Source organism: Cnephaeus nilssonii (genome assembly GCF_951640355.1).
Source record: "Cnephaeus nilssonii genome assembly, chromosome: 4".
In the NCBI taxonomy this organism is placed as follows: domain Eukaryota; kingdom Metazoa; phylum Chordata; class Mammalia; order Chiroptera; family Vespertilionidae; genus Cnephaeus; species Cnephaeus nilssonii.
The window spans coordinates 72,177,778-72,199,604 of NC_137075.1; the positions used below are offsets into that span (position 1 = coordinate 72,177,778).

The 21,827-nt window shown below is 39.0% G+C and overlaps 1 protein-coding gene across 2 annotated transcripts in view; it reads left to right on the forward strand.

Annotated features, from left to right (window-relative positions):
• Window positions 1–19,961, forward strand: part of CGRRF1 (cell growth regulator with ring finger domain 1) — a 32,987-nt gene extending 13,026 nt beyond the window's left edge. The window contains exons 3-6 of one of the 2 annotated variants that reach the window (XM_079769668.1): window positions 6,191–6,368; window positions 6,514–6,661; window positions 13,644–13,751; window positions 13,957–19,961. In XM_079769668.1, coding sequence (XP_079625794.1) covers window positions 6,191–6,368; window positions 6,514–6,661; window positions 13,644–13,751; window positions 13,957–14,277 — 755 coding nt within the window. In that variant the 3' untranslated portion in view covers window positions 14,278–19,961. The remainder of the gene's footprint in view (window positions 1–6,190; window positions 6,369–6,513; window positions 6,662–13,643; window positions 13,752–13,956) is intronic. The other variant, XM_079769669.1, reaches the window with a different exon arrangement.
• Window positions 19,962–21,827: the final 1,866 nt, after the last annotated feature.

Below are 21,827 nucleotides of genomic sequence, written 5' to 3' on the forward strand. Positions count from 1 at the left end.
AGAGAATCATTGATCAGCTGCCTCCTGCATGCACCATACTGAATATCAAGTTGTGGGCATATGCCCTGACCGGGAATTGAACCGTGAACTCCTGGTTCATAGGTCAGTGCTCAACCACTGAGCCACGCCAGCTAGGCCACAGCCAGGCTTCTTAAAAGCGATATGCATTTGCCTTCTCCTCTTAGCCTGCTTCCCTTTTACTCCTTAGAGCAGTGTAGTCTGATTTTTACCTGTATCCCTCTATTGAAATGGCTTTCCCCAAGATCACTGATTAGCACTTCTGCCCTCTACCCCTAACCCCCAGCAGTCATAAATTTACTGAGTGCTTTTTCAGGCCTGAGTTAGTGCTCTCTCTGCAGAGTTTGACAGAATTGACCAGTCCTTCCTTGTTGACATCCTGCTCCCTTGTCTTCTGTGAACTTTCTTGTCTAGTCATCTTCCTGCCTCTGACTTTTCAGAATCACTTGTCAAAAATTAATTATACTATCAATCTTAAGTAAATCTTGATTTACAATGAAAAAGTACAGAATTTCTTATCTTCTTCCTTAGCTGTAAATACTATACTGTGTATGTGTATAGATATAGGGTGTCCCAAAAAATGTATACACACACTTTGAAGGCAGTGTTTATTAAAATATGTTTCATTTTCAAACTTGAGCTATCAGCTGTTAAAGTGTGTATACATTTTTGGGACACTGTATATATAATAACCCCTATGAATTGAAGGAAATTAAGGACCTTTTTTTCCCCACTAGTGGTAGATAAGGAATTCATTCTGACATTTTTCACTTGGGAAAGCCAAATTTCAAGATATGACAGAGAAGAGTAGCTTATTTAGGAAACATGCCTGAATAAAATGTACAGAATAGTGGTGGCTTGGTGATCTCTGACCTTTGTGGCCATGCACTTGGACCTGCTATAATGTCACATCTGGCTCTTGAGCAGGACTGCCTGTAAAAAATTCTAGTACAGCCCTAGCCGGTTTGGCTCAGTGAATAGAGCATCGGCCTGCAGACTGAAGGGTCCCAGGTTCGATTCCAGTCAAGGGCACATGCCTGAGTTTGGGCTCGACCCCCAGTAGGGGGTGTGTAGGAGGCAGCTGATCAATGATTCTCTCTCATCATTGATGTTTCTATCTTTCCCTCTCCCTTCCTCTCTGAAATCAATAAAAATATATATATTTTTAAAATTCTAGTATAAAGTGGTTCTTCCTGCAGCATAGATTCAAAGCCTGGAGACACTGGGAAAGTAAGAATGGATATATCGTGAGCAAACAAACACAGGACACTGTGAACTAGAAAGTGTCAGGAAATCCATCAGTCTGCCGTTATTAAGATAGAAATAGTCCTAAATAGCGCCTGCCCTGTAAATGTTGGAAGCTGGAAATCTCTCAGCTATGCCCAACACACTATATGCTAACCAACAGTAGCATTACTGAAGTACACAAAGAAAATTTTAAATCTGTGTACTTATAGTGTGCTTATTGAAGTATTTTAATTTTTAAATACCAATGCATATTACTCATTATCTGTCTTCTATGGGGAAATAAGGAAAAGAATTGGTGGGAATTCTTCTTTATTTGGCAGAATAAAATTCATTTGCTTAAACTGTGCAACGATGGGTGTCATTAAAGATGTCTAACCAGGATATTGAAATAATATTCTGAGCAATAATTGTGATATTTTAAAAAGTTACTTCTTTTGATGTGTAAATAGTTTAAAAATCCAGGGCTTTGTTTGCTTGTTTTGTTTATTAAATCACTATTCCCAAGGTGCCTGACACATCGGAGAGGGACAGAGAACATATAGAGAACTGATTTACTTGAAAATGAACCAGAGAATCAGTTTTGTTTTTAAATATATTTTTATTGATTTCAGAGAGAAAGGGAGAGGGAGAGAGACATAGAAACATCAATGATGAGAGAGAATCATTGATAGGCTGCCTCCTGCACGCCCCTTACTGGGAATGGAGCCTGCAACCCGGACATGTACCCTTGACGGGAATCGAACCTGGGACCCTTCAGTCCGCAGGCCGACACTCTATCCACTGAGCCAGACCAGCTAGGGCTGGAGAATCATTTTTAATCTTAGTCATTTAGTTCTGTTTACCAGAGGTGGGTTTTGGGGATTTGTTGTTATTGTTCTGTAATGATACTGTATTTGGATTTATGATGTTTCCATGTCCTCAATGTATAGGTTTTAATGAAATTGAAAGTAGGTACTCAGGACATATTAGTTGTGTTGTATTAATTCAATTCAGGAATTCTGTCCTTTTGTAAACAGCTTTCTGGTGTTTTGACTTATTTACCCTGGGAAGAGCCAATATAAGCAAAAGGGTTAAGCAAAATGACACACAGCATTTTTGGAGGAATTTGTGAGCTTCTATTCCTTACGACCAAAATTTTCATCTTCCAATATTTTGTTTTCATCATCCTCGTGCAGGGGCTCCTTGTATATTAGTTATTCTCTCACAGAGACTTTTCTGTAAGAAGGTGTGTGGCTTTACTGCCCCCTTGTTTCTCTTTTTATTAATGGCTCAACTCGTTTGACTATAGCCCCACTTTTTTTTTCAATTTCTTGCAAGACCATCTTTTACACTGTCTCTTTATTTTGTTGTTACGGGTAGGCAGGTTGAGAGAAATCCTACTTAGGTCTCTTCACTTCATTTGGGTTCTGAATTTTCTGGGTTATGTCTGTCTTCCAATTCTGTTAATGCTATTGATCTAAGATGTTATTGTGTGCACACTGAATTTTAGAAGACTTAAAAAATGTAAGAATGGGAATTGAATATAAGGATCTTTGCAGAAGAAGTGATAAAAACTAAAGGGAGAATAGTTTTGTCTACGGATATTTGAACCCTTAGTGTAAATCAATATATTCTCCTCAGTCTGTGTAAAAGACAAGTTTATGAAAGATTGTGGAGGGCAGAGTTTTATAGAATCTGTAATTCTTTTTCACTTGCTTGTAATATTAATATCAGAGACATTAAAATCTGATTAATATCGTAATCTGTAGTCTGTGATGTGCCCCATTTTAGTCAAGTATACAAAGTCTATAAACAAGTTTTATTTATCTCTGACTCTCTGGAACTCTGATTCTTTTTACAAAGCAGTTAGACTGATCTTATGTACGTTCTATAAAGTGGTGTTTGTTTTTTAAGGCTTATCCTTCCATTGTTCTTTCTTTAGTGTAAACAAACACATATATTTGGATATCCTCTCCTGTGAGATAAACAGTAACATACTATATACAGAGTGGGGGAAAAATGGGTTTACAGTTGTTCATTTGGAAAATAATACAATAAATAATAAATAATAATACAAGAATAAACTCTATTTCATGTACTCACAACTGTAAACCAACTTTTGCCCCACCCTGTAATCTTTTCTACACCTTGCTTTTTTCATTTAATGGTATCTTCTGAGCTCATTCCACAGTAGTACTATACACAGATATTTTGGTGTGCCTCAATTTTTTTTGAAGAGCTTCATTGGAGAGTATTCCATATTTTATTAATTTAATCCCCTATTGATGAACATTTAGGTGGAGTACAGCATTTTGATGTAACCAGTACTATAATGAATAGCCTATTTATACATCTTTGTACATTTTTGCCAGTAATACTTTTCTGGGTCCTTCCCCCCCCACACACTTTTTTTGTAGGCTTTAAATTTTTTCCCCTTTCCCATCGACTTTCAATTTTTTTTTCTTGCCTCACTTTGTGTGGTTCTAAAGTGACAGAGAAAATTATGTATGATTTTTAATACATGTATTTTAATTTTCTATTAATGGAGTGATTTTCTTCATCTACTTAACAGCTAATTGAAAAATAAAGCTAATTAAATTAATACCTGATAGAATCATAAAAATGTGAAACCAAATCTGGTATCAATTATGTATGTAAAGCTTCTGTCAATTAAAATTTTTGCTTAACTGTGATTAGAAATTGCTCTATGTCACTGATACTATACATACTCAGAATCTGACACTTTGTACTTAGTACAATATTTGGCATCCTGTGAATGCTGGTTGTATTTGTGTATCTCCTTCCAACACATTCTCTTAATCACTTTTAAAAGTAGGTAATATATTAATCAGAATTCCTATTAGCAAGCAACAGAAACGACTCCAATAAAAGGATATTGAGGGCAGAGGAATGGGGAATATCTGTAATACAGTCAACAATAAGTAAATAAAATGGGAGGGGGGAGGATTTTAAATAGCATACAGACTTGCCAGTAGGTTTGGAGAGCCAGAATCAGAGACCAAGGTTGTTCACTCAGGAACAATTGTCACCGAAAGTGACCGGGACCGAAGCAGATCTGCCCTGGCACGATCTGGAATGTGTGGGTTCTTGACTTTGTGTAGGAAAAAGTGCACAACATGCGTCCAGATGATTTTGAGAGTACCTTTCTTAAAGTTGGGAGCAGTGAAACAAAGGATAGGCTTAAGGTAGAAGAGTCAAGATCACAACAGGAGTGGGCCTACACTGGGCTGCCTAGACTCAGGAAAGGAAGTCACAGCAACAGAATTGAGCCACTCTGGGCTGTTTGGCTACAGGAAAAGAGGTCACAGGAACAAAACTGAGTCATGTGGGGCCGCGTGGATTCAGGAAACAAATTAATGTAACAGAAGTGAGCCAGGTGGGGCTGTGTGGACTCAGGAAAGGAAGTCATAGAGGCAAAAGGAGGGCCCTTGGAGACAGTTGACAGGGTTAGCCCAGGACTAGTTGCTGCTGCCCATTGCTCACCTGATTGCAAGTCTCCTGGAAACCTTTAGAGCTCGGGAGAGAAAGTAAAAGTACATGCCTGAAGAAATGGTACCGGAGTGCTCAAGGGAGTACTGGGTCTTTTGTCTTAAGGGGTTTTATTTGTTTTCTAAAGGGAATTTTAGGGAGGTCTCAGGGGAGGGTCTCAATAGAATATTCAGCAGCTTTCCAGGTGAGTCCTTTAATATGGTGATGTATCAAAATGAGCCTGTAGGGGAGTTTGGGATCATTCTATGGTCAGTTTCACTGCTTTACTTTTATCTTGGATTTGTCTGACTCTAATTGTTTTTTCTTGTTATTTATTTCCCTTCCTTCATCCATTCTGGAGTTTGGGTGATTTAAGCTATTCTCTCTGGTTGGGGAGGAGAGATATAAACCATCTGCTCCTAAGTGTCCTTGGTTAGGGAAGATAAGATCTTGTGATTAACTAGCAGGCTCTTAATTGCTCAGCCTTGTTTAACTATCTTGTCTCAGTTTCTCTCATTCCACTTGTCAAGGAATTTTCCCAGCTTCTTACTGTCCTACCTCACAATGACCAAAAACGTTTCCTTTTGACTTAGCACGTACACCACTGCCACTCACCACTAGATGTTGCAGCTTGCACTGCCCGCAATGTGAGGCACCTGATGTGGCTGCCTTTGAACTTACTGCTACAAGGGAGGGGGAAAAATCACTTAGGTGGCATATAGTAAATCCATAAGCAAGTAGATAAAACTATATATTATAATTTGTCCATTTATAATTTATATGCTTTACTCAAATCATAATATCTTTTATTATGCTGAAAGCAAATAAATGAAAGAGGACATCACTATTAAACTTCCATGTTTTGGAATCTCCACTCTTTCCTCGGGATATTTTGCATATTACATGGGACATTAACTTTGTGACAAGAATGTATATTAATGTTGTCAGTGTGTATTGATATTAGTAAAGCTCAATTTCTTTTTAATATTTGTCCTACTCCAGTGATCATCTTGTGGAGCCGCGGGTGGTGTATATCCACTTTCAGAGAGAGCTCAGCTCTGCTTGTAGTTACAAGGTTGTGCAGATCTACTTTAGGATTGTAGACACTATTAGAGAGGTAGGCTAACAATTAGTGAACTGTATTTCAGTTTGTAAAATCTTTGTGGGAAAAGTCTTGAAGTCACCAAAAACATTGAATTGATCACTTCCAAGCATAAATGTATAAATAATCAGGTTTACTGGTAGTGCTTCAAAATTGTGTAGACATTGAGGTTTTTTATATCTCCTGTTTTAGAGACCAGTTCCTTCGTTTATAGGCACATACCCTTTAATGAGTTCCTTGAACTGCCAGCAGCCTGGCCAGCATCCAAAAAGAGGCTTTTATTACTTGCTATGTATAATTGTACTAGAAATTACGTCAGGTAATTTTCTTCTCTGTCTTATTTGTCTTCTACAGCTGGCATAACTTTGACAACAGATTGCCTTGAAGATAGCCTCCTCACATGCTACTGGGGGTGCAGTGTTCAAAAATTGTACGAGGCTCTGCAGAAGCACGTTTATTGCTTCCGAATAAGCACTCCCCAAACACTGGAAGATGCTTTGTATAGCGAATATCTCCATCGAGAACAGTATTTGTATCCTTTATCTTATATCTATTAGGACATGAGAATTTTAGACATTAGACTTTTTATGGATAAAGTGTTGCTAAGTTACGATTCCCTTTGGTATTTTATTGTATTTTTGCTTATAGTGACAGTTTACCTTTACATTTTCAAAAAGTATTAAAAAGGACAGCAAAGAAGAAATATATTGCCAGTTACCAAAAGATACTAACATTGAAGACTTTGGGACAGTGCCCAGATCTCGCTATCCATTGGTAGCACTGTTGACCCTAGCTGATGAGGATGACCGAGAAATTTATGATATTGTAAGTAATTATAAAGTTTTGGAAGCATTACTTTTAAGTGATTTGGATAATAGGTCTTAATTATTTGGTGATGTAGAAAAAAGTATTATTTTAATTTCTGAGGGTATACATTTGGCCTGGTTACATTTTTTCCCCCAAAAAAATGAATACATGGGAAATATGTATGACTTTTATACGTATAACAGCTCCTTTAGAGTATGACTTTTTTTCCCAATGGGTTACTAGAATATGATTATATATAGAAAACAAAAGCTATATTATATTTGAATTAAGTTAATTTCATCATTCTGTCATGTTTGCTGCATAGAAAAGTCTGTTGGGAGACATATTTATTTTTAACATTTTTAGCACTGAATAAATGAGCATTGTAGTAGTGAAACAAAATGCTCAATTTTAAGACAATATCCACTCTTTTCTTTGCATGTTTGCAGTCATCTTGTTTTCATCATAGTGTCTGCTGCATCTATGTTTGGTCCCTATATTTTCAGTAATTATAGTGATAATTACCTTTCTCATTATATACTAATTATTTCTTTAGTCTGGTAGTTTATCCCTATTGGGAAGATAAAAGCATCTTAGGGAGCTAAGAAGACCTGAGCCCTGACAATCCTCTAAGTATGGTAGAAGTTTATACATGAAATAAACTTGGTGAAATAGTATCATGGTAAGAATGCCCTTATGCACGATTTACTACTTTTCTGAAGTGCATGATATGGATATGTTCTTTAATAAAGAAATGGTAGCATCTTTATGGCATTTTGTAACATACAAAGTGCATTCATTAACTTATTTATTCCTTCTAACAACATTGTGTTAGGCAAATATCCTTCTTAAAAGGACTGAAACAGAGTTGTTAGAAAAATCCCAATCATTCAGGAAATAAGAGATGGGCTTGACCCTGAACCTGTGTAGTTCTTTGCCAGGAACCCCTCCTCCCTTTCTTTTTTTACAGGAATATCTTCTTTTAAAAATATATATATTTTATTGATTTTAGAGAGGGAGAGGGAGAGAGAGATAGAAACATCAGTGATGCGAGAGAGTCATTGATTGGCTGCCTCCTGCACGCCCCCTCCTGGGGATTGAGCCCGCAACCCAGGCATGTGCCCCTGGTCAGAATTGAACCTGGGACCCTTCAGTCTGCAGGCCGACGCTCTATCCATTGAGCCAAACCAGCTAGGGCAGGAATATCTTCTTGAAACAAGTGTACATTGAGCTTTGGAAGGTGTTGGACCCTTATTGGGAAATCTAGACCTGTTCATATGCAGTTAAGCCAATCTAGGTTTTGGGGTTTTAATCTTATCAAATTGAAGTTTCATTGAGCTGAAATCAGCTTGTTTTTTTTTTCCAAATAAAAGACATACCAACAGCAGTGTATTTTCAGAATCTGGCACCGTGCCTTAAACACAGTAGGTACTCAGTACATTTAATCGGTGTGGAAAAAAGTCATACCAAGCAGTGTTAGTGAGCTTCATAGAGCTCAGTAGCAGAACTCTTTAGTTGCACGTGCATAAGGAAGTGTATATGAGAGATCTTCTGGTCTCCCCCACCCCCTTTCAATTGAAGATAAATAAGACCTATTAGGTTGGTGTTTCATACCCCTGCCTTCCTGATCTCTTCTAAGCTCCCCTAGTTCTTTCCTTTTATTGCAAAAATGGGTCAGTTCTCAGTCACCTTCCTCCCAGCTTCCTCTTTGGTTCCTTCTCACTGGCTTGGTGCTTTCTATCTACGTGAGGTACTGATAGTCTTTGTTTTCTAACTTTTCTTCCTCCATCTAAATAGAGAAGGACTTGGTGTGTGCATGCTAAAACATATATATAACTTAAATGCTGTTTTAACCACTTTCCAGTGTACAATCCAATGGCATTATAAATGGGGAAAGATTTGCTTATCTGGTCCCTGACCCAATTGGAATGAAGACTCCAGGGCCCTGCTGTAGCTGTGGGCAGCTTATTCCCACAGGGAAGCCTGGGCCCAGGCCCTGAAGCGTTCACAGTTATTTTCTTTGCCTATGTCTCCCTGCCTTGGTCCTTCTCTGTGTTTTTTATGAGCAGGCTCTCCTCTTTTTTTCATGTTAAATCTTGTTTCTCCATCTCTTATCTCTCAGATTGGGCCTAATGGTAGAACTAAAGTATAGTTGTTAGTATATTTTATAATAATGTTCTCTGTTCTTTTTCGTTTGTTTGTTTTTCTTGTTACTCCTCACCTGAGGATATTTTTTCTATTGCTTTTCAGAGAGAGTAGAAGGGAGTGAGGAAGTAGGAGAGAGAGAGAAGGAGAAAGAGAGGGAGAGGGAGAGAAACATCGGTATGAGAGAGACACATCGACTGATAGCCTCCCTCATGTGCCCTGACCGGGGGCGGGGAGCAAACCCACAACCCAGGTACGTGCCCTTGACCTGGAATCAAACTCCCTACCCTTTGGTTGCAGATGGACACTCTAACTACTGAGCAACACCAGCCAGGGCATGTTTTCTGTTCTTAATTTTAAAAGCAAACGGAGCATTTCATAATTCTTTTTCATAAATGGTTTTTCAGTATTTTATCTGGGAATCAGAGACTCTAAATCTAAAAAAAGAAAATTAAACTCTCCTATTCCTATTGTAACAGTAAAAATTACATTTAGATAATATAGCTAGCCACTAGTTTGTTATTATAAGTAGATAAAGGAAAGCAGGGATTGTTATTGCAAGATTTTGGCTTTAAAACTTTTTCATTTTTACATAATTATATTAGTTTGTTTTTTTTATAACTCATATAATATATGCTTATGGCAGGAAATAACACTAGAAAATCTAGATAAGCCAAAAGAAAAAAGTATAATCACTTTTATTCTATCATCCAAATATAACCACTGTGAATATTTGTATCTTTCCAGATCTTTATATATGTAATTTTTTGTTGTTGTTATTAATCTTCATCCAAGGATATCTTTTCCATTGATTTTTAGAGAGAGTGGAAGAGAGGGAGGGAGGGGGGAGAGAGAAACATTCATGTGAGAGAGACACATCAATTGGTTGCCTCTTGCACATGCCCGGCCAGGGCTGGGGATCAAGCCTGCAATCAAGGTATGTGCCCTTGTCCAGAATCAAACCCTCGACTTTTCAGTCTGCAGGCCGGCGCTCTAACCACTGAGCACCCGACCAGGGCTATATATGTAATTTAAAAAAAAATGGGATCAACTTGTACACACTATTTTGTGACCCCCTTTCATTTAGTATTATATTATTAACATCTTTTCCATATGAAATATATATCTACAACTACATATATATTTATAACTAGCATTATAGTAGTTTCAGAGTCTTTTAATAATAAATCTAAATGACAAAATTGTTAGTACAAATTTGATTTAGTATTAAAAGCCTTTGAAGTCATTGCCAAATTATTAAATGCTTATAAAGCTGTAAAGAATATTGTATGTTAATAACCATAGTAGGATGTTTATTTTAAACTTATTTGGATGTAATTTCAAAAACTTGCAAAAATAAAAAAGTAAAAGAACACCCATATATCCTTTTCCTAGATCTCCTGTTAATTGTTAACATTGCACATTTGCAGTATTATTTGCTTTATATGTAGGTATGTATATTTTTTAAAATCAATCACTTGAGTACATTGTATGCATGATGATTTTTACTCCTAAGTACTTCAGTGTATATTTCTTAAAAATAGGGATGTTCTCTTATATAATCACAATGTAGTTATCACCTTTATGTGTAATATAGATCTAATATTTTATCTAGTCTATTACCTGTATTCCAATTTGTTAGTTGATCTAACAGTATTCTTTTTGTTAATATATTTTATTGATTTTTCCAGAGAGGAAGGGAGAGGGATAGAGAGTTAGAAACATCGATGAGAGAGAAACATCCATCAGCTGCCTCCTGCACACCTCCTACTGGGGATGTGCCGAAACCAAGGTACATGCCCTTGACTGGAATCGAACCTGGGACCTTTCAGTCCCCAGGCCGATGCTCTATCCACTGAGCCAAACTAGTCAGGGCTAACAGTATTCTTTACAACACGTTTCCTCTCCAGTACAGATTCTAGTCTAGAGTCAGATATTGTATTTATCATGTATTATTAGCCTCCTTTCATCTGGAATATTTCCATAGCTTGTCTTTGTCTTTTATGACATTAGCATTTTTTGAAGAATACAGTCACACACATGTAAAACAGAGTAATTATCACTTTGTTTTTCTGATGTTTCACCATGATTACATTGGAGTTATGCATTTTCAGCCAGTATACTGCACAGGTGATAATATGTGTCCAGGGCAGCACCTTCAGAGGCATGTGAAGTTCTTTTCTGTCATTGGTGATGTTAATTTTGACCTGTCAGTCAAGGTGTTACCTGATTTCTCCACTGTTCCCTTTTTTTCCCTTCCTTTGCAGATTATAAGCAGTCTGTAGGGAAGCACTTTAGGACTATGCAAATATCCACTCTTTATCGACATTTCCCCCTGGATTGAATATCCATAGAGATTCTTACCAGATTTTATATTTACCACGCTAGTTGCAGAATGATTATTTTCAAACTTGCGCCCTTCAGTCAGCCCTCAGTATTCTATAAGCAAGAGACCTACCATTTATTTTTTGTTTATCTATTTCCCACTGGCCTAATTGCTGAATTTAATTATTTTTTTGTACTCAAACTGTCGTCTTCATACTTCCTGCCAAAGATTGAAGGTTTATAGTCAAACACTGTGTTCATAAATTACTTGGGTTAGTTCTCTCAAAAGTGAAAAAACTATATTAAGTGGTAAACTCAGGTGTTGCTGGTTTCCACATACCCTCCTCCCATTCTCACCCCTCCCCAATCCTATGGATACCCACATTCATTGTTTTCATGTTTATCTTTCCTATGTTTCATATTGTAATGATGATATATATGTATATATTTCTTATTTTCCCTTCTTTCCTACACTGAAAGTAGCAAACTGTATATATTATACTAGAGGCCCAGTGCACAAAAATTCATGCACTCGGCGGGGGTGAGGGGGGTCCCTCAGCATGGCCTGCACCCTCTTGCAGTACGGAACCCCTTGGGGGATGTCCACGGGGGAGCGGGCCCAAGCCACAGTTGGACATCCTTAGTGCTGCGGAGGAGGCGGGAGAGGCTCCCGCCACTGCTGTCAGTCCCACTTGTAGCTGAGCGGAGCTCCCCCTGTGGGAGCGCACTGACCACCAAGGGGCGGCTCCTGTGTTGAGCGTCTGCTCCTTGGTGGTCAGTGTGCATCATAGCGACCGGTAGTTCCGCTGTTAGAGACAATTTGCATATTACCCTTTTATTATATAGGGTATGTTCTTGCTTTGTTCACTTCACAGTATCTTCTGGAAATCAGTCTAGACTAGTTCATAGAGATCTTCCTCACACTGTTTTTTTTTACAGCTGCATAGCACTCCATTGTATGTAGGGTGTACAAGTACCATTTATTTAATTTTCTGTGGTTGGACATTCAGGTAGTTTCCAGTATTCTGCACTAACAAGAAATCTTGCACTGAATAAATGGTGTGTGTGTGTGTGTGTGTGTGTATTTTAATATAGTTGAGGTTGAATGGTTCAAGGGTAAATGCATGTTATTTGTTACATTTTGCCAAATTCCTTCTATTGGGGTTGTGCCTTTGGAGCTGGACCTTTTTTAAAAAGATTTTGTTGTTGTTATTCATTTTTAAAGAGAGGGGAAGGGAGGAGAGGGAGAGAGAAAGAAAGAGAGGAAGAGAAACATCAATGTGAGAGCATAATATTGATCAGCTGCCTCCTGCCCACCCCGACCCAGGTATGTGCCCTGACCAGGAATCGAACTGGCAACCCTTAGGTCACAGGATGACACCCAAACAACTGAGCCACACCAGCCAGGGCTGAACCTTTTTTTTTTTTTTTTTTTTTAACATTTCCACCATATATGAGTGTGATTATTACTCCATAGAGTGTATTGACAAGCTTTTTGTTAATCTGATGTATGAGAAATATCTCAGTAAATTTTTGATTTGCATTTATCATGTTGTGAGTAAAATTGAACATCTTTTAATATGGCTAAGGACCATGTTTATATCTTTTTTGAATTGTCTATTCATGTCTTTTGCCCGTTTTTCTATGGGATATTTGGTTACTTTCTCTTCAGTTTTTAAAGTTGTTCATAAGTTAGGGATATTAGCCCTTAGTCTGTGATATACATTGTGAATATTTTATTACATCTTGCTATATGTCTTTTAACTTTGCTTATGGTGCTTTATCATCATTCAGGTTTTTAATTTTTATATAGTCAAATGTGTCAAATTGATCTGCCTCTAGGTTTGAGTTATAGTTAGAAAGTCTTTCCTTACATTGAGACTAGAAAGAAATGCACATGTTTTCTAATAGTATTTGTATAGTTTTGTTTTTTACAATTAGATTTCTTATGCTTTTGGAGTTTATTCTTGTGTATGGTATGAGGAATAAATCTAATTTTTGTTTTTCCAAGTAGCTATACAGTTGTCCTAATACTTTTTATTAAAAAGACTCGCTTTGCCAGTGATTTGAAATGCCACCTTTATCATATTTGTATATATAATTGGGTCTGTTTCTGGACGGTTTATTCTGTTTCAAACATCTGTCTATCCATGTGCTAGTACCACACTGTTTTAACTCTAGAGGCTTGGCAGTATGTTTTAATATCTGACTGTGCTTAATATCCCCTCCCCTCCCCCATAGCTTTCTTTTCAGTATTTTCCTAGCTGTTCTTACGTGTTATTTTCCCATATTGAGAATTTTAGAGTCAACTCAGCTATTTTGTTGGTATCACATTAAATTTGTAAACTATTATAATTTTAAAAACTCTGGCAAAAATATGTCAATAACTGCTTTCTCTGTAGTGACTGATTTGAATAAATTATTGTAAGTTTTCTAATTTAACAGCTTATTTTTGTTTGATACATATTTTCACATATCTGTGAAATAATATAAAGGTTAAGTACTGACCAGTGTTCAATTTTTATTTTAGATTTCCATGGTGTCAGTAATTCATATTCCTGATAAAACTTATAAACTGTCCTGTAGAATATTATGTCAATATTTACTCCCGACTCAAGGTCAATTTCATGATCTTAAGGTAAGTTGTACCCTGTAGTCTTATCTTTGTCTCTCGTTTGCAGTTTCAAAGAATGACCATTTATCAAGGGATAATATTTTTCAGTTAGTTCCCATAGAAGTTAGCTATTATTTGCTAGCTCATAAGTTTTGAGCATCTCTTATGACCCTCCGAAGAGTAATTGACATTTGTAATTATCTTTAAACTTGTTTCTTTGATTTTTCAGCAACTTTTCATGTCTGCAAATAATAATGCCACTCCTTCGAGCAATTCCTCTCCAGAAGGTGAAAGCGCAGACCGAAGCTTGTTGGAAAAGGCTGGACTCTCCGAAAGCGAAGTAGAGCCTCCAGAGGAGAGTAGCAAGGACTGCGTTGTTTGCCAGAACGGGACCGTGAACTGGGTGCTCCTGCCCTGCAGACACACGTGCTTGTGCGATGGCTGTGTGAGGTATTTTCATCGGTGCCCGATGTGCAGGCAGTTTGTTCAGGAATCGTTTGCACTTCGCAGTCAAAAGGAGCAAGATAAAGACAAACTGAAAACTCTTTGAGGATGTTGTTACAACTGAAGAGTACAATTACCACTCAAGATGCAGAAATTTGTGTTCTTGGAATTAATCATAACATGGAATGTACGGTGTTAACTGTCAATGACAATTCTATTTCAACTTCATATTTGTACGGTACCTGGATGATGAAACTTAATTATTCCTTCCTGTTCCATATGGTAAATGCTGGAATACCATCTGTGTTATACATAAAAATGCATTCAGCTCTTGAGAAGAAAGTAAATGTCTGGCCTTTTATCAGCTAGGGGATTTCATGTAATATTAATTAGAACATTTCCAAAAAGCAGTCCATCTAAAATTTGAGAAAGTAAAAGTCTTAAGTTTTCTGAATGTTTTTCCTTTGCCATAATTTAGGGTGCAATTGGGGGAAAATTGAATTCTTCTTAAAGTAATTGTATGTTTCCCAGTTTACAGAGGAGTTGGAAAGGGCTTCTAACTTTAAGTCCTTTCCTGAAATAGCAGTTTTTATAAATATCCATCTGTTTGGTTTCTAATTTTTCTTATAGCCACATAAACACAAGTCTTAATTTTTAAATATAGCTTCTTAAATTATAAACGCAAGATACAGTTCTTGACTGTTCTCAGTGTGTCATAGATTGAAATGATGCTCATTTATAGGAAGCAGATATATAAAACAAGAATAATAACATTTCTCGGATAATTAAATTTGCTGCCAAATAGGATTAGATTAGCAGGCTGTGACCTACCGGGGAAGATCTGTGAGACTCTCAATGCCTTACCTTAGGTTTCCTCCTGTACAGCAAATCCATCCATAACTGGAGGGATTTAGAGCCAGAAAAATCACTAACAGAAACACATGACTATTTTTTTATAGTGTGTTTTTATTACAAACTGGGGGCCCAGTGCACGAATTCGTGCACCTTGAACTGTGGGCCGCGAGGCTGCTGTGGGCACAGGGTCGGGTCTCAGCCCATCCTCCGTGCCCCCGCCCGGCCTCTCCCACTGCAGCCCCCAGTCCCCTGTCTGCCGGCAGCCCCGCTCCCACTGCTGCCGCTAAAGCGTGCTGATGGCGCAAAGCGATTGGGGCCAGCGCCAGCAGCAGGTGTGAGCGGGGCCAGCACCATGCCGTCAGCAGGTGCGAGCGGCGGTTGCTGCCCCAGTCGCCTCTCAGGAGCAGGGAGAAGTGCAGAAACCCTCAGGGGCAATAGGGGCCGGCAGCTGCCACTCGCACCCACTGACAGTGCCGAGCAATCGGGACTGGCGCCGGGCGCTGGCAGCAGGTGCGAGCGGTGGCTTCTGGCCCCGATTGCCCCTCAGGAGCTGGGGGAGGTGGAGAAGCCCAGAGTGGCGATTGGGGCCGGCAGCCACTGCTCACACCCACTGACGGCACCGAGTGATCGGGGCTGGCACTGGGCGCCGGCAGCGGGTGCAAGAAGCAGCTCTGGTGCCGGCAGCAGGTGCGAGCAGGGCTGGCTCTGGCAGCAGGTGTGAGCGCCAGGCAGGACTGTAGTGCGCAGGAGCAAAGAATTTTCAGTAACAATCAGAGGCTCTCCCTGATGACAGTGACCGGTGCCCCACCTTGGTCTGGTGCCCCCACTCACCTGCTCCACCATCCCGCCATGACTTACGCTTGCTGTGTTCCACACTCTGCCGCCTGGATGCCCACCATATTCCACGCATGCCCCCTGGTGGTCAGCGCATGTCACAGCAACCGGTTCTGTTGTTCTGCTGTTCAGTTTATTTGCATATTAGGGTTTTATTTATATAGATAAACCCCACACCCTTCTGAATGGTAAATTACTTTGTTTATTCTTTGTTATATTCTTGGAAGAGTTAAGGAACCTGATGGGCAAAAAGGCCCATCCCCCACTCTTTCTAAGATGACTAAGAAGAAAAAGGTAAATCAGAGTTTCCTGTGTCTTCAGCAGAAATTGCCTTCAACTCACCAAGAAATCAGATCATAGCAAATAAACTGTGACATTCAGGGAGAATTTTAAGCCCTTTTCATCTTGCTTGTATTAAGAATAATGCCTTATCATTGTGTTAGCGTTTTTACATAATATAATTTCATTCTAATCAAATATAGCACTCTCAAAATGACATTACCTAATCTCCGTTCTATAAACCAAATCAAACTTTTATCTGCATTCAACAGCTATGTAATAAATACCTTCTTGGGGCCAGATACCTTTGAGGAGTCTGGGCTACAAAGAATCAGGAAAGCTCCTGACCTTAAAGTATTTGTGCCTAAAAAGGAGCATTGGTAGCTTATTAGAAGCACATCCCACCTCAGAAATTCCCAATGCCTGTTCTAACCCTGCCACTGGAAGCAGGGCGGTCAGACGAAGCCACAGCCCCTCTGTGGTTAGCGACCAGTATAACTGTTCATCTGAGAAACTCACTTTCTGGTGTAAAATGGGGAATATTCAGAGATCACTTCCTCCATCCCAGCCATCCTGCATCCCTTTAAAGATCTGTTTGTACCTAAACTGTCCACCTGTAGTCTTACTCCATTTTTCATAACTTTTTATTGTAGTAAAGTATAGCATAAAATTTACAATTTTAACCATTCTGAATTGTACAATTCAGTGGTATTAAGTACATTCATATTGGTGTACAATCATCACCATTATCAATCTTCAGAATTTTTTCATCAACCCAAACTGAAACTCTATACCCACCAAATAATAACTCCTCATTACCCTTCCCTTTTCCCCTGGTAACCACCAGTATTCTTCTGTATTTATGAACTTGACTGTTCTAGGTACCTCATTTACATGGAATCGTACAGTATTTTCTCTCTGGCTTATTTCACTGAGTATAATATTTTCAAGGTTTATGCTGTAGTATGTATCAGGATTTCCTTTCTTTTTAAGGCTGAATATTATCCTATTGTGTAAATATAGCACATTTTGTTTATCTATTCACCCATCATTTTTCATAACTCTAACTCTTAAAGATGACTTGCCCTTAGCTTCTCTTGCTGCAGTTGAAAGAATTATCTTTCCTGCCCTCAGAAACCTGAGGGATTTGGTAGGTAGTCAAGTAAAAACAAGCAAACTGACTCTTAGAGGCTTATGCCAGAATTTTCCAATAACTAGTGAATAGTGACATTGTGCAAGAATGTCAACAAAAGCATTGCATTTGAATGTATTTTTAGATAAAATAGTTGGTTTAAATCGATTAGTTGTTACTTTCCGAAAATACAAGTAGGAATGCCAAATAAACAGGTGAATATAGTAATCTGAAGTTCAGGGGAGAGGTCTGGATGAAGTTATACATTTGGGGGTCGTCAGTTTGGTATTTAAAGCCATAAGTCTGCATGAGATCGCCAAGGGAGTGAGCACAGACTGGGGGAAGACCAACATTCAGGGAGACTGGGAGGAACCAGTAGATTGAGAAGAATGAGGTAGGAAGAAAACCAGAAGAGTGGTCTTTACAAACCATCCCAAAACAGAGTGATATAAAACAACCACTTTTATTATGCTCACAGAATCTGTGTTCAGATATTAGGATAGGATGTAGCGGGGTTGGGCCTACCTGGGATTCAAATGACAGATTGACTTAGGGGGCTAAAGGCTTGTTCACTCATGTATTTGGTGTGTGGGCTGAGCTAGGGCAACATGTGGCCTCTCCATGTGGCTTGGTCTTTGTCACAGCCTGATGGTCTCAGGTTAGTCAATTTCTTACTAGTAAGTGGGAGCTCAGGATTCCAAGAGCAAGTGTTCTAGGGAACAAGGCAAAAGCTGCATGGCCTTTTTCTTTTTTTTTCTTTTTTTCTTTTTACCAGCTTAATGGAGATGCAGTTTACATACCACATAATTTCCCATTCAAAATGTACCACTCAATAGTTTTAATTACTCAGGGTCTTTCAACCACCACTATAGTCAACTTCAGAATGTTTTAATTACTCTTAAAAAGAAATTGTGCGCATTAGCAGTTATCCCCACCCCCCCACCATGTTCCCCAACCCCAGGCAACCACCAATCTACTTTCTGTCTCTATAGATTTGCCTGTTCTGGACATTTCATGGAATGAAATCATGTAGAATCACAAATGGGATCACACAATGTGGCCTTTTGTATCTGGCCACAAACATCACTTAGCACAATATTTTTAAGGTTCATCCATGTTATAGCATGAATCAGATTTTTTTCCTTTTTATTGCCCCAAAATATTCCACTGTATAAGATATACCAATACCACATTGTGTTTACCATTGATGGACATTTGGATTTGTCTGCTTTTTGGTTATTAGGAATAAGGCTGCTGTGAACATTGGTTGCAAGAGTTCAGTTTTAGACATTTCAAGTTTGAGATGGGATGTTAAGCCTGCCTTGTTTGTTTTATTTAATTAGTTGACCCTCCAGGCATTTAATCTCTTCCGTGTTTTTCATAGCCATGTCCTACAGAAATTCTGCAAACATAAACCAAGCACAGGACTGAGTCAGGCAGGTTAGGAGGAGGACTAGCTGCCATACACTTTTTGCACTCTAAACTCTTTGTATTTGTGCCAGCGATTAAGCTGTTGTCTCCCAGCTCCAAACCCACCCTTCTATACTCGGCTTTGCAATGCTGGGGTAGACTCTGCAAACCACACTTACGCTTTGCCAGCCCACTCCCTATGAGGCTTTGCAAATCAGAGCAATAGGAGAGAGGAAGATAGGAGGAAGAAGAGATCCGCTCCTTCCTGTATCCTGTGGCTTTTCTGTTCCTGTGAACATCACCCCGACCTGGCTTCTTTACCTTGGCAGTGGCAGTTGATTCCAGGAGCAAAGATTGAATCCAGAGTGGAACCTGCTTCCTCACCCCCACCCACCTCAGGACACCAGCAGCACCCCATCCTCAGAGATCTGAGTATTCCAGCTCTGTAGGGCCCCTCCTCCAGACTTCTAAATTTTTATAATTGCAACTTCTTCACTTTGTCTCCCTAGCCCTGTGGATGGTAGTTGCTTCCTGCATTGCTGCCTCTGAGATATCCTCATGTTCCTCTTTCCACTTTTCAGTAAACAACTCTATATTAATATCTCGGATAAAATAATCATCTTTTCAGTCTCCTGACTACCCTAAATTGATCCAATTGGATGTTATCTCCTGTAATCCTGGCTCACTTTGCTAAGGTAGACAGAAAACTGAGACCAATTTTGGTTAAATAGCCCATATTGTACAGCTACGAGGCGGTCGAGTTGGGATTTGAATCCAATTTTGCTTTGCTTTGTTTTGCCTGAAGCTTGTGTTCTTAATCACTAGTCACCTTCTACAGAAAAACACATAGTTTTCAACATTGAACTGTAGGTACAATTTTAAAATTCTTCCATCATTTGTATTGCTTCTCTCCAGCCTATTATCAGACCCAGCATTTCCCAACACATATCCCAGGCAACAGTATATACTCCAAGACCTGTCTGGAGCCTGCCGTATACTGTATTCACCAGAAAAGCCACAGTGAACATTGGCATAATAAATGCTCTGAGAAATTTTGCAGCTTCTCGTGAATTTTTTGACTAGGAACATTCCAAGGATGTGCAAAATGTGGGATTAATCAATATCTAACCTAATGTATCCTGTGCAACAGTCGTGCCTGCTTAGGATAAAGATGTCAGTGCCAGCAATTGTGGGCACATACAGAGATGGCTTTAAACAATATTGGGGAAAGCGGTTCTGATTTTTTTTAGTTTACTAAAATATGGTCTTAGACTTGTAAACCTGTGGACACATTTCAATTGCACTTTCAGTTGGAAAAGATAATTGGTAGTTCTTGAATCAATAACCAAGATCAGAATAAAGATTTGATAATTTCTAGAACAAATAAGTTTTACTTTGTTTCTCTCATGCCAACCTGGGTCAAGTTAATCTCTCCAAAGGCTTAAGGTACTAGTAATCCTGACCCACATAAGTCCTGTAACGGAGTAGTTTTGCAATGCATACATTTAACCTTCATTGAATTTATTTGAAATCTTATCTATGACACCTTATATAATTAATACTTAACATATTTGTTTCTTTTTAAGAAGTGTGAACCCATCTGCACTTGTGTTTGAAATTGTGAATCATTAGCTTGAGTTTAAAGTATATTTAAATAACTGTACCAATTAATTGGTTTGGATTATACTGTTTAGAAATCAGATAAAAATACAGTGTACCCGACTAGGTGTTCTAAAAACTAGAGTTAGTTTCTTATCTAACTCCATTCTGGAGAAAGCTGTCCCAGAAGTTTACTTCATGGAATATTCATCCTCAAAAAGGAAGGAAATTTCAGCACATGCCACAACATGGATGAACTTTGAAAACATTATGCTAATTGAAAGAAGCCAGACAGAAATGGACAGCATTATATGATTCATGTATGTAAGGTACCGAGAATTCAGGCAAATTCCTAGAGACTGAGAGTAGAATAGGGGGTAGTAGAGACTGAGGGGATGGGGAAATGGGGAGTTATTGTGAATGGACACAGAATTTCAGATTGGGATGATGAAAAAGTTCTGGATATGGTTAGTGTTCATGGTTGCACAAACAATGTGAATGTACTTAATACTACTGAGTCTCAGACTTAAAATGGTTAAAGGGTAAATTTAATGTTAATTATGTATATTTTACCCCAATTAAAAAACAAAACATTTTCTTCAGGGATTCAGCACCCTTGTCCAATTGGCATTCCAGTTTGACTCTGGATGAATAATCCTAACTGCTCATGGCATTTGGGGAGTGGTATTCTATGTACCTAAAACGGGGGTTCAGAAGTCTTTTTATTTTTTTTCTGGAAGAATTCTCTGAACTGAGGAACTGAAGAAAATTGGAAAACTATCCTGAGTGTGGGAAGAGCTTTAGTGCAAAGTGAGAGCAGAGTCCTCAAGAGTCCTCCGGTTCCACCTGACGCTCGCATGGCAGGTTCACCCGGCACCAGCTTCTGGCTCAGCCTCGGCCGTGATTCCATCCGTGTAAAAATGTGCTAGGGGTGGAGGGAATTGGCCAGGCAGTCACCACGCTGCCCTGGCGAACAGACGCCAGCTTGCTATCTGAATGTGTGCCCCTGCCAACACAGATATTTCTGAGCTGCTTCTAATGAGATCTGAACTCAAGTTTAGTCTCCGTAAGCCGCCGCTCGGGGCCTTACCCAGCTTGCCTTTCACGGTTGCTATCTTAACAGACCTGACTCCTGATTTAGCCTTCCCACATTCCATCTGTCATCAGTTCTTCAGTTCCTTCCTCCACATCTCTCTCTTCATCCCCTCGAATCCTGACTCAAGCCCTGGCAATCCTGTCCTAGACCGTATTACAAGGCTTTTGAGAAAGCATGTCTTTGAAGAGTGAATAAAGCATGTTTCTATGTGAGATGTACCCAAGATGTAAATTAGCCAACTTGACACACTCTAACCTGTGCATAAAAAGAAGGAAAACTAATTTTTATCAAGTTCCTACTATGTGTCAAGTAAGTGCCTAACAAGCTTGCGAGAGCCAGCATTGCAATTATTTTTAAATAATATTTTTAATCCAGCGGCTACTTTGCTGTAGCTGTGCCTACTCTTCAGGAAGCACACTAGATCCTAGTGGCAAATATAGAGTTCTCGCTG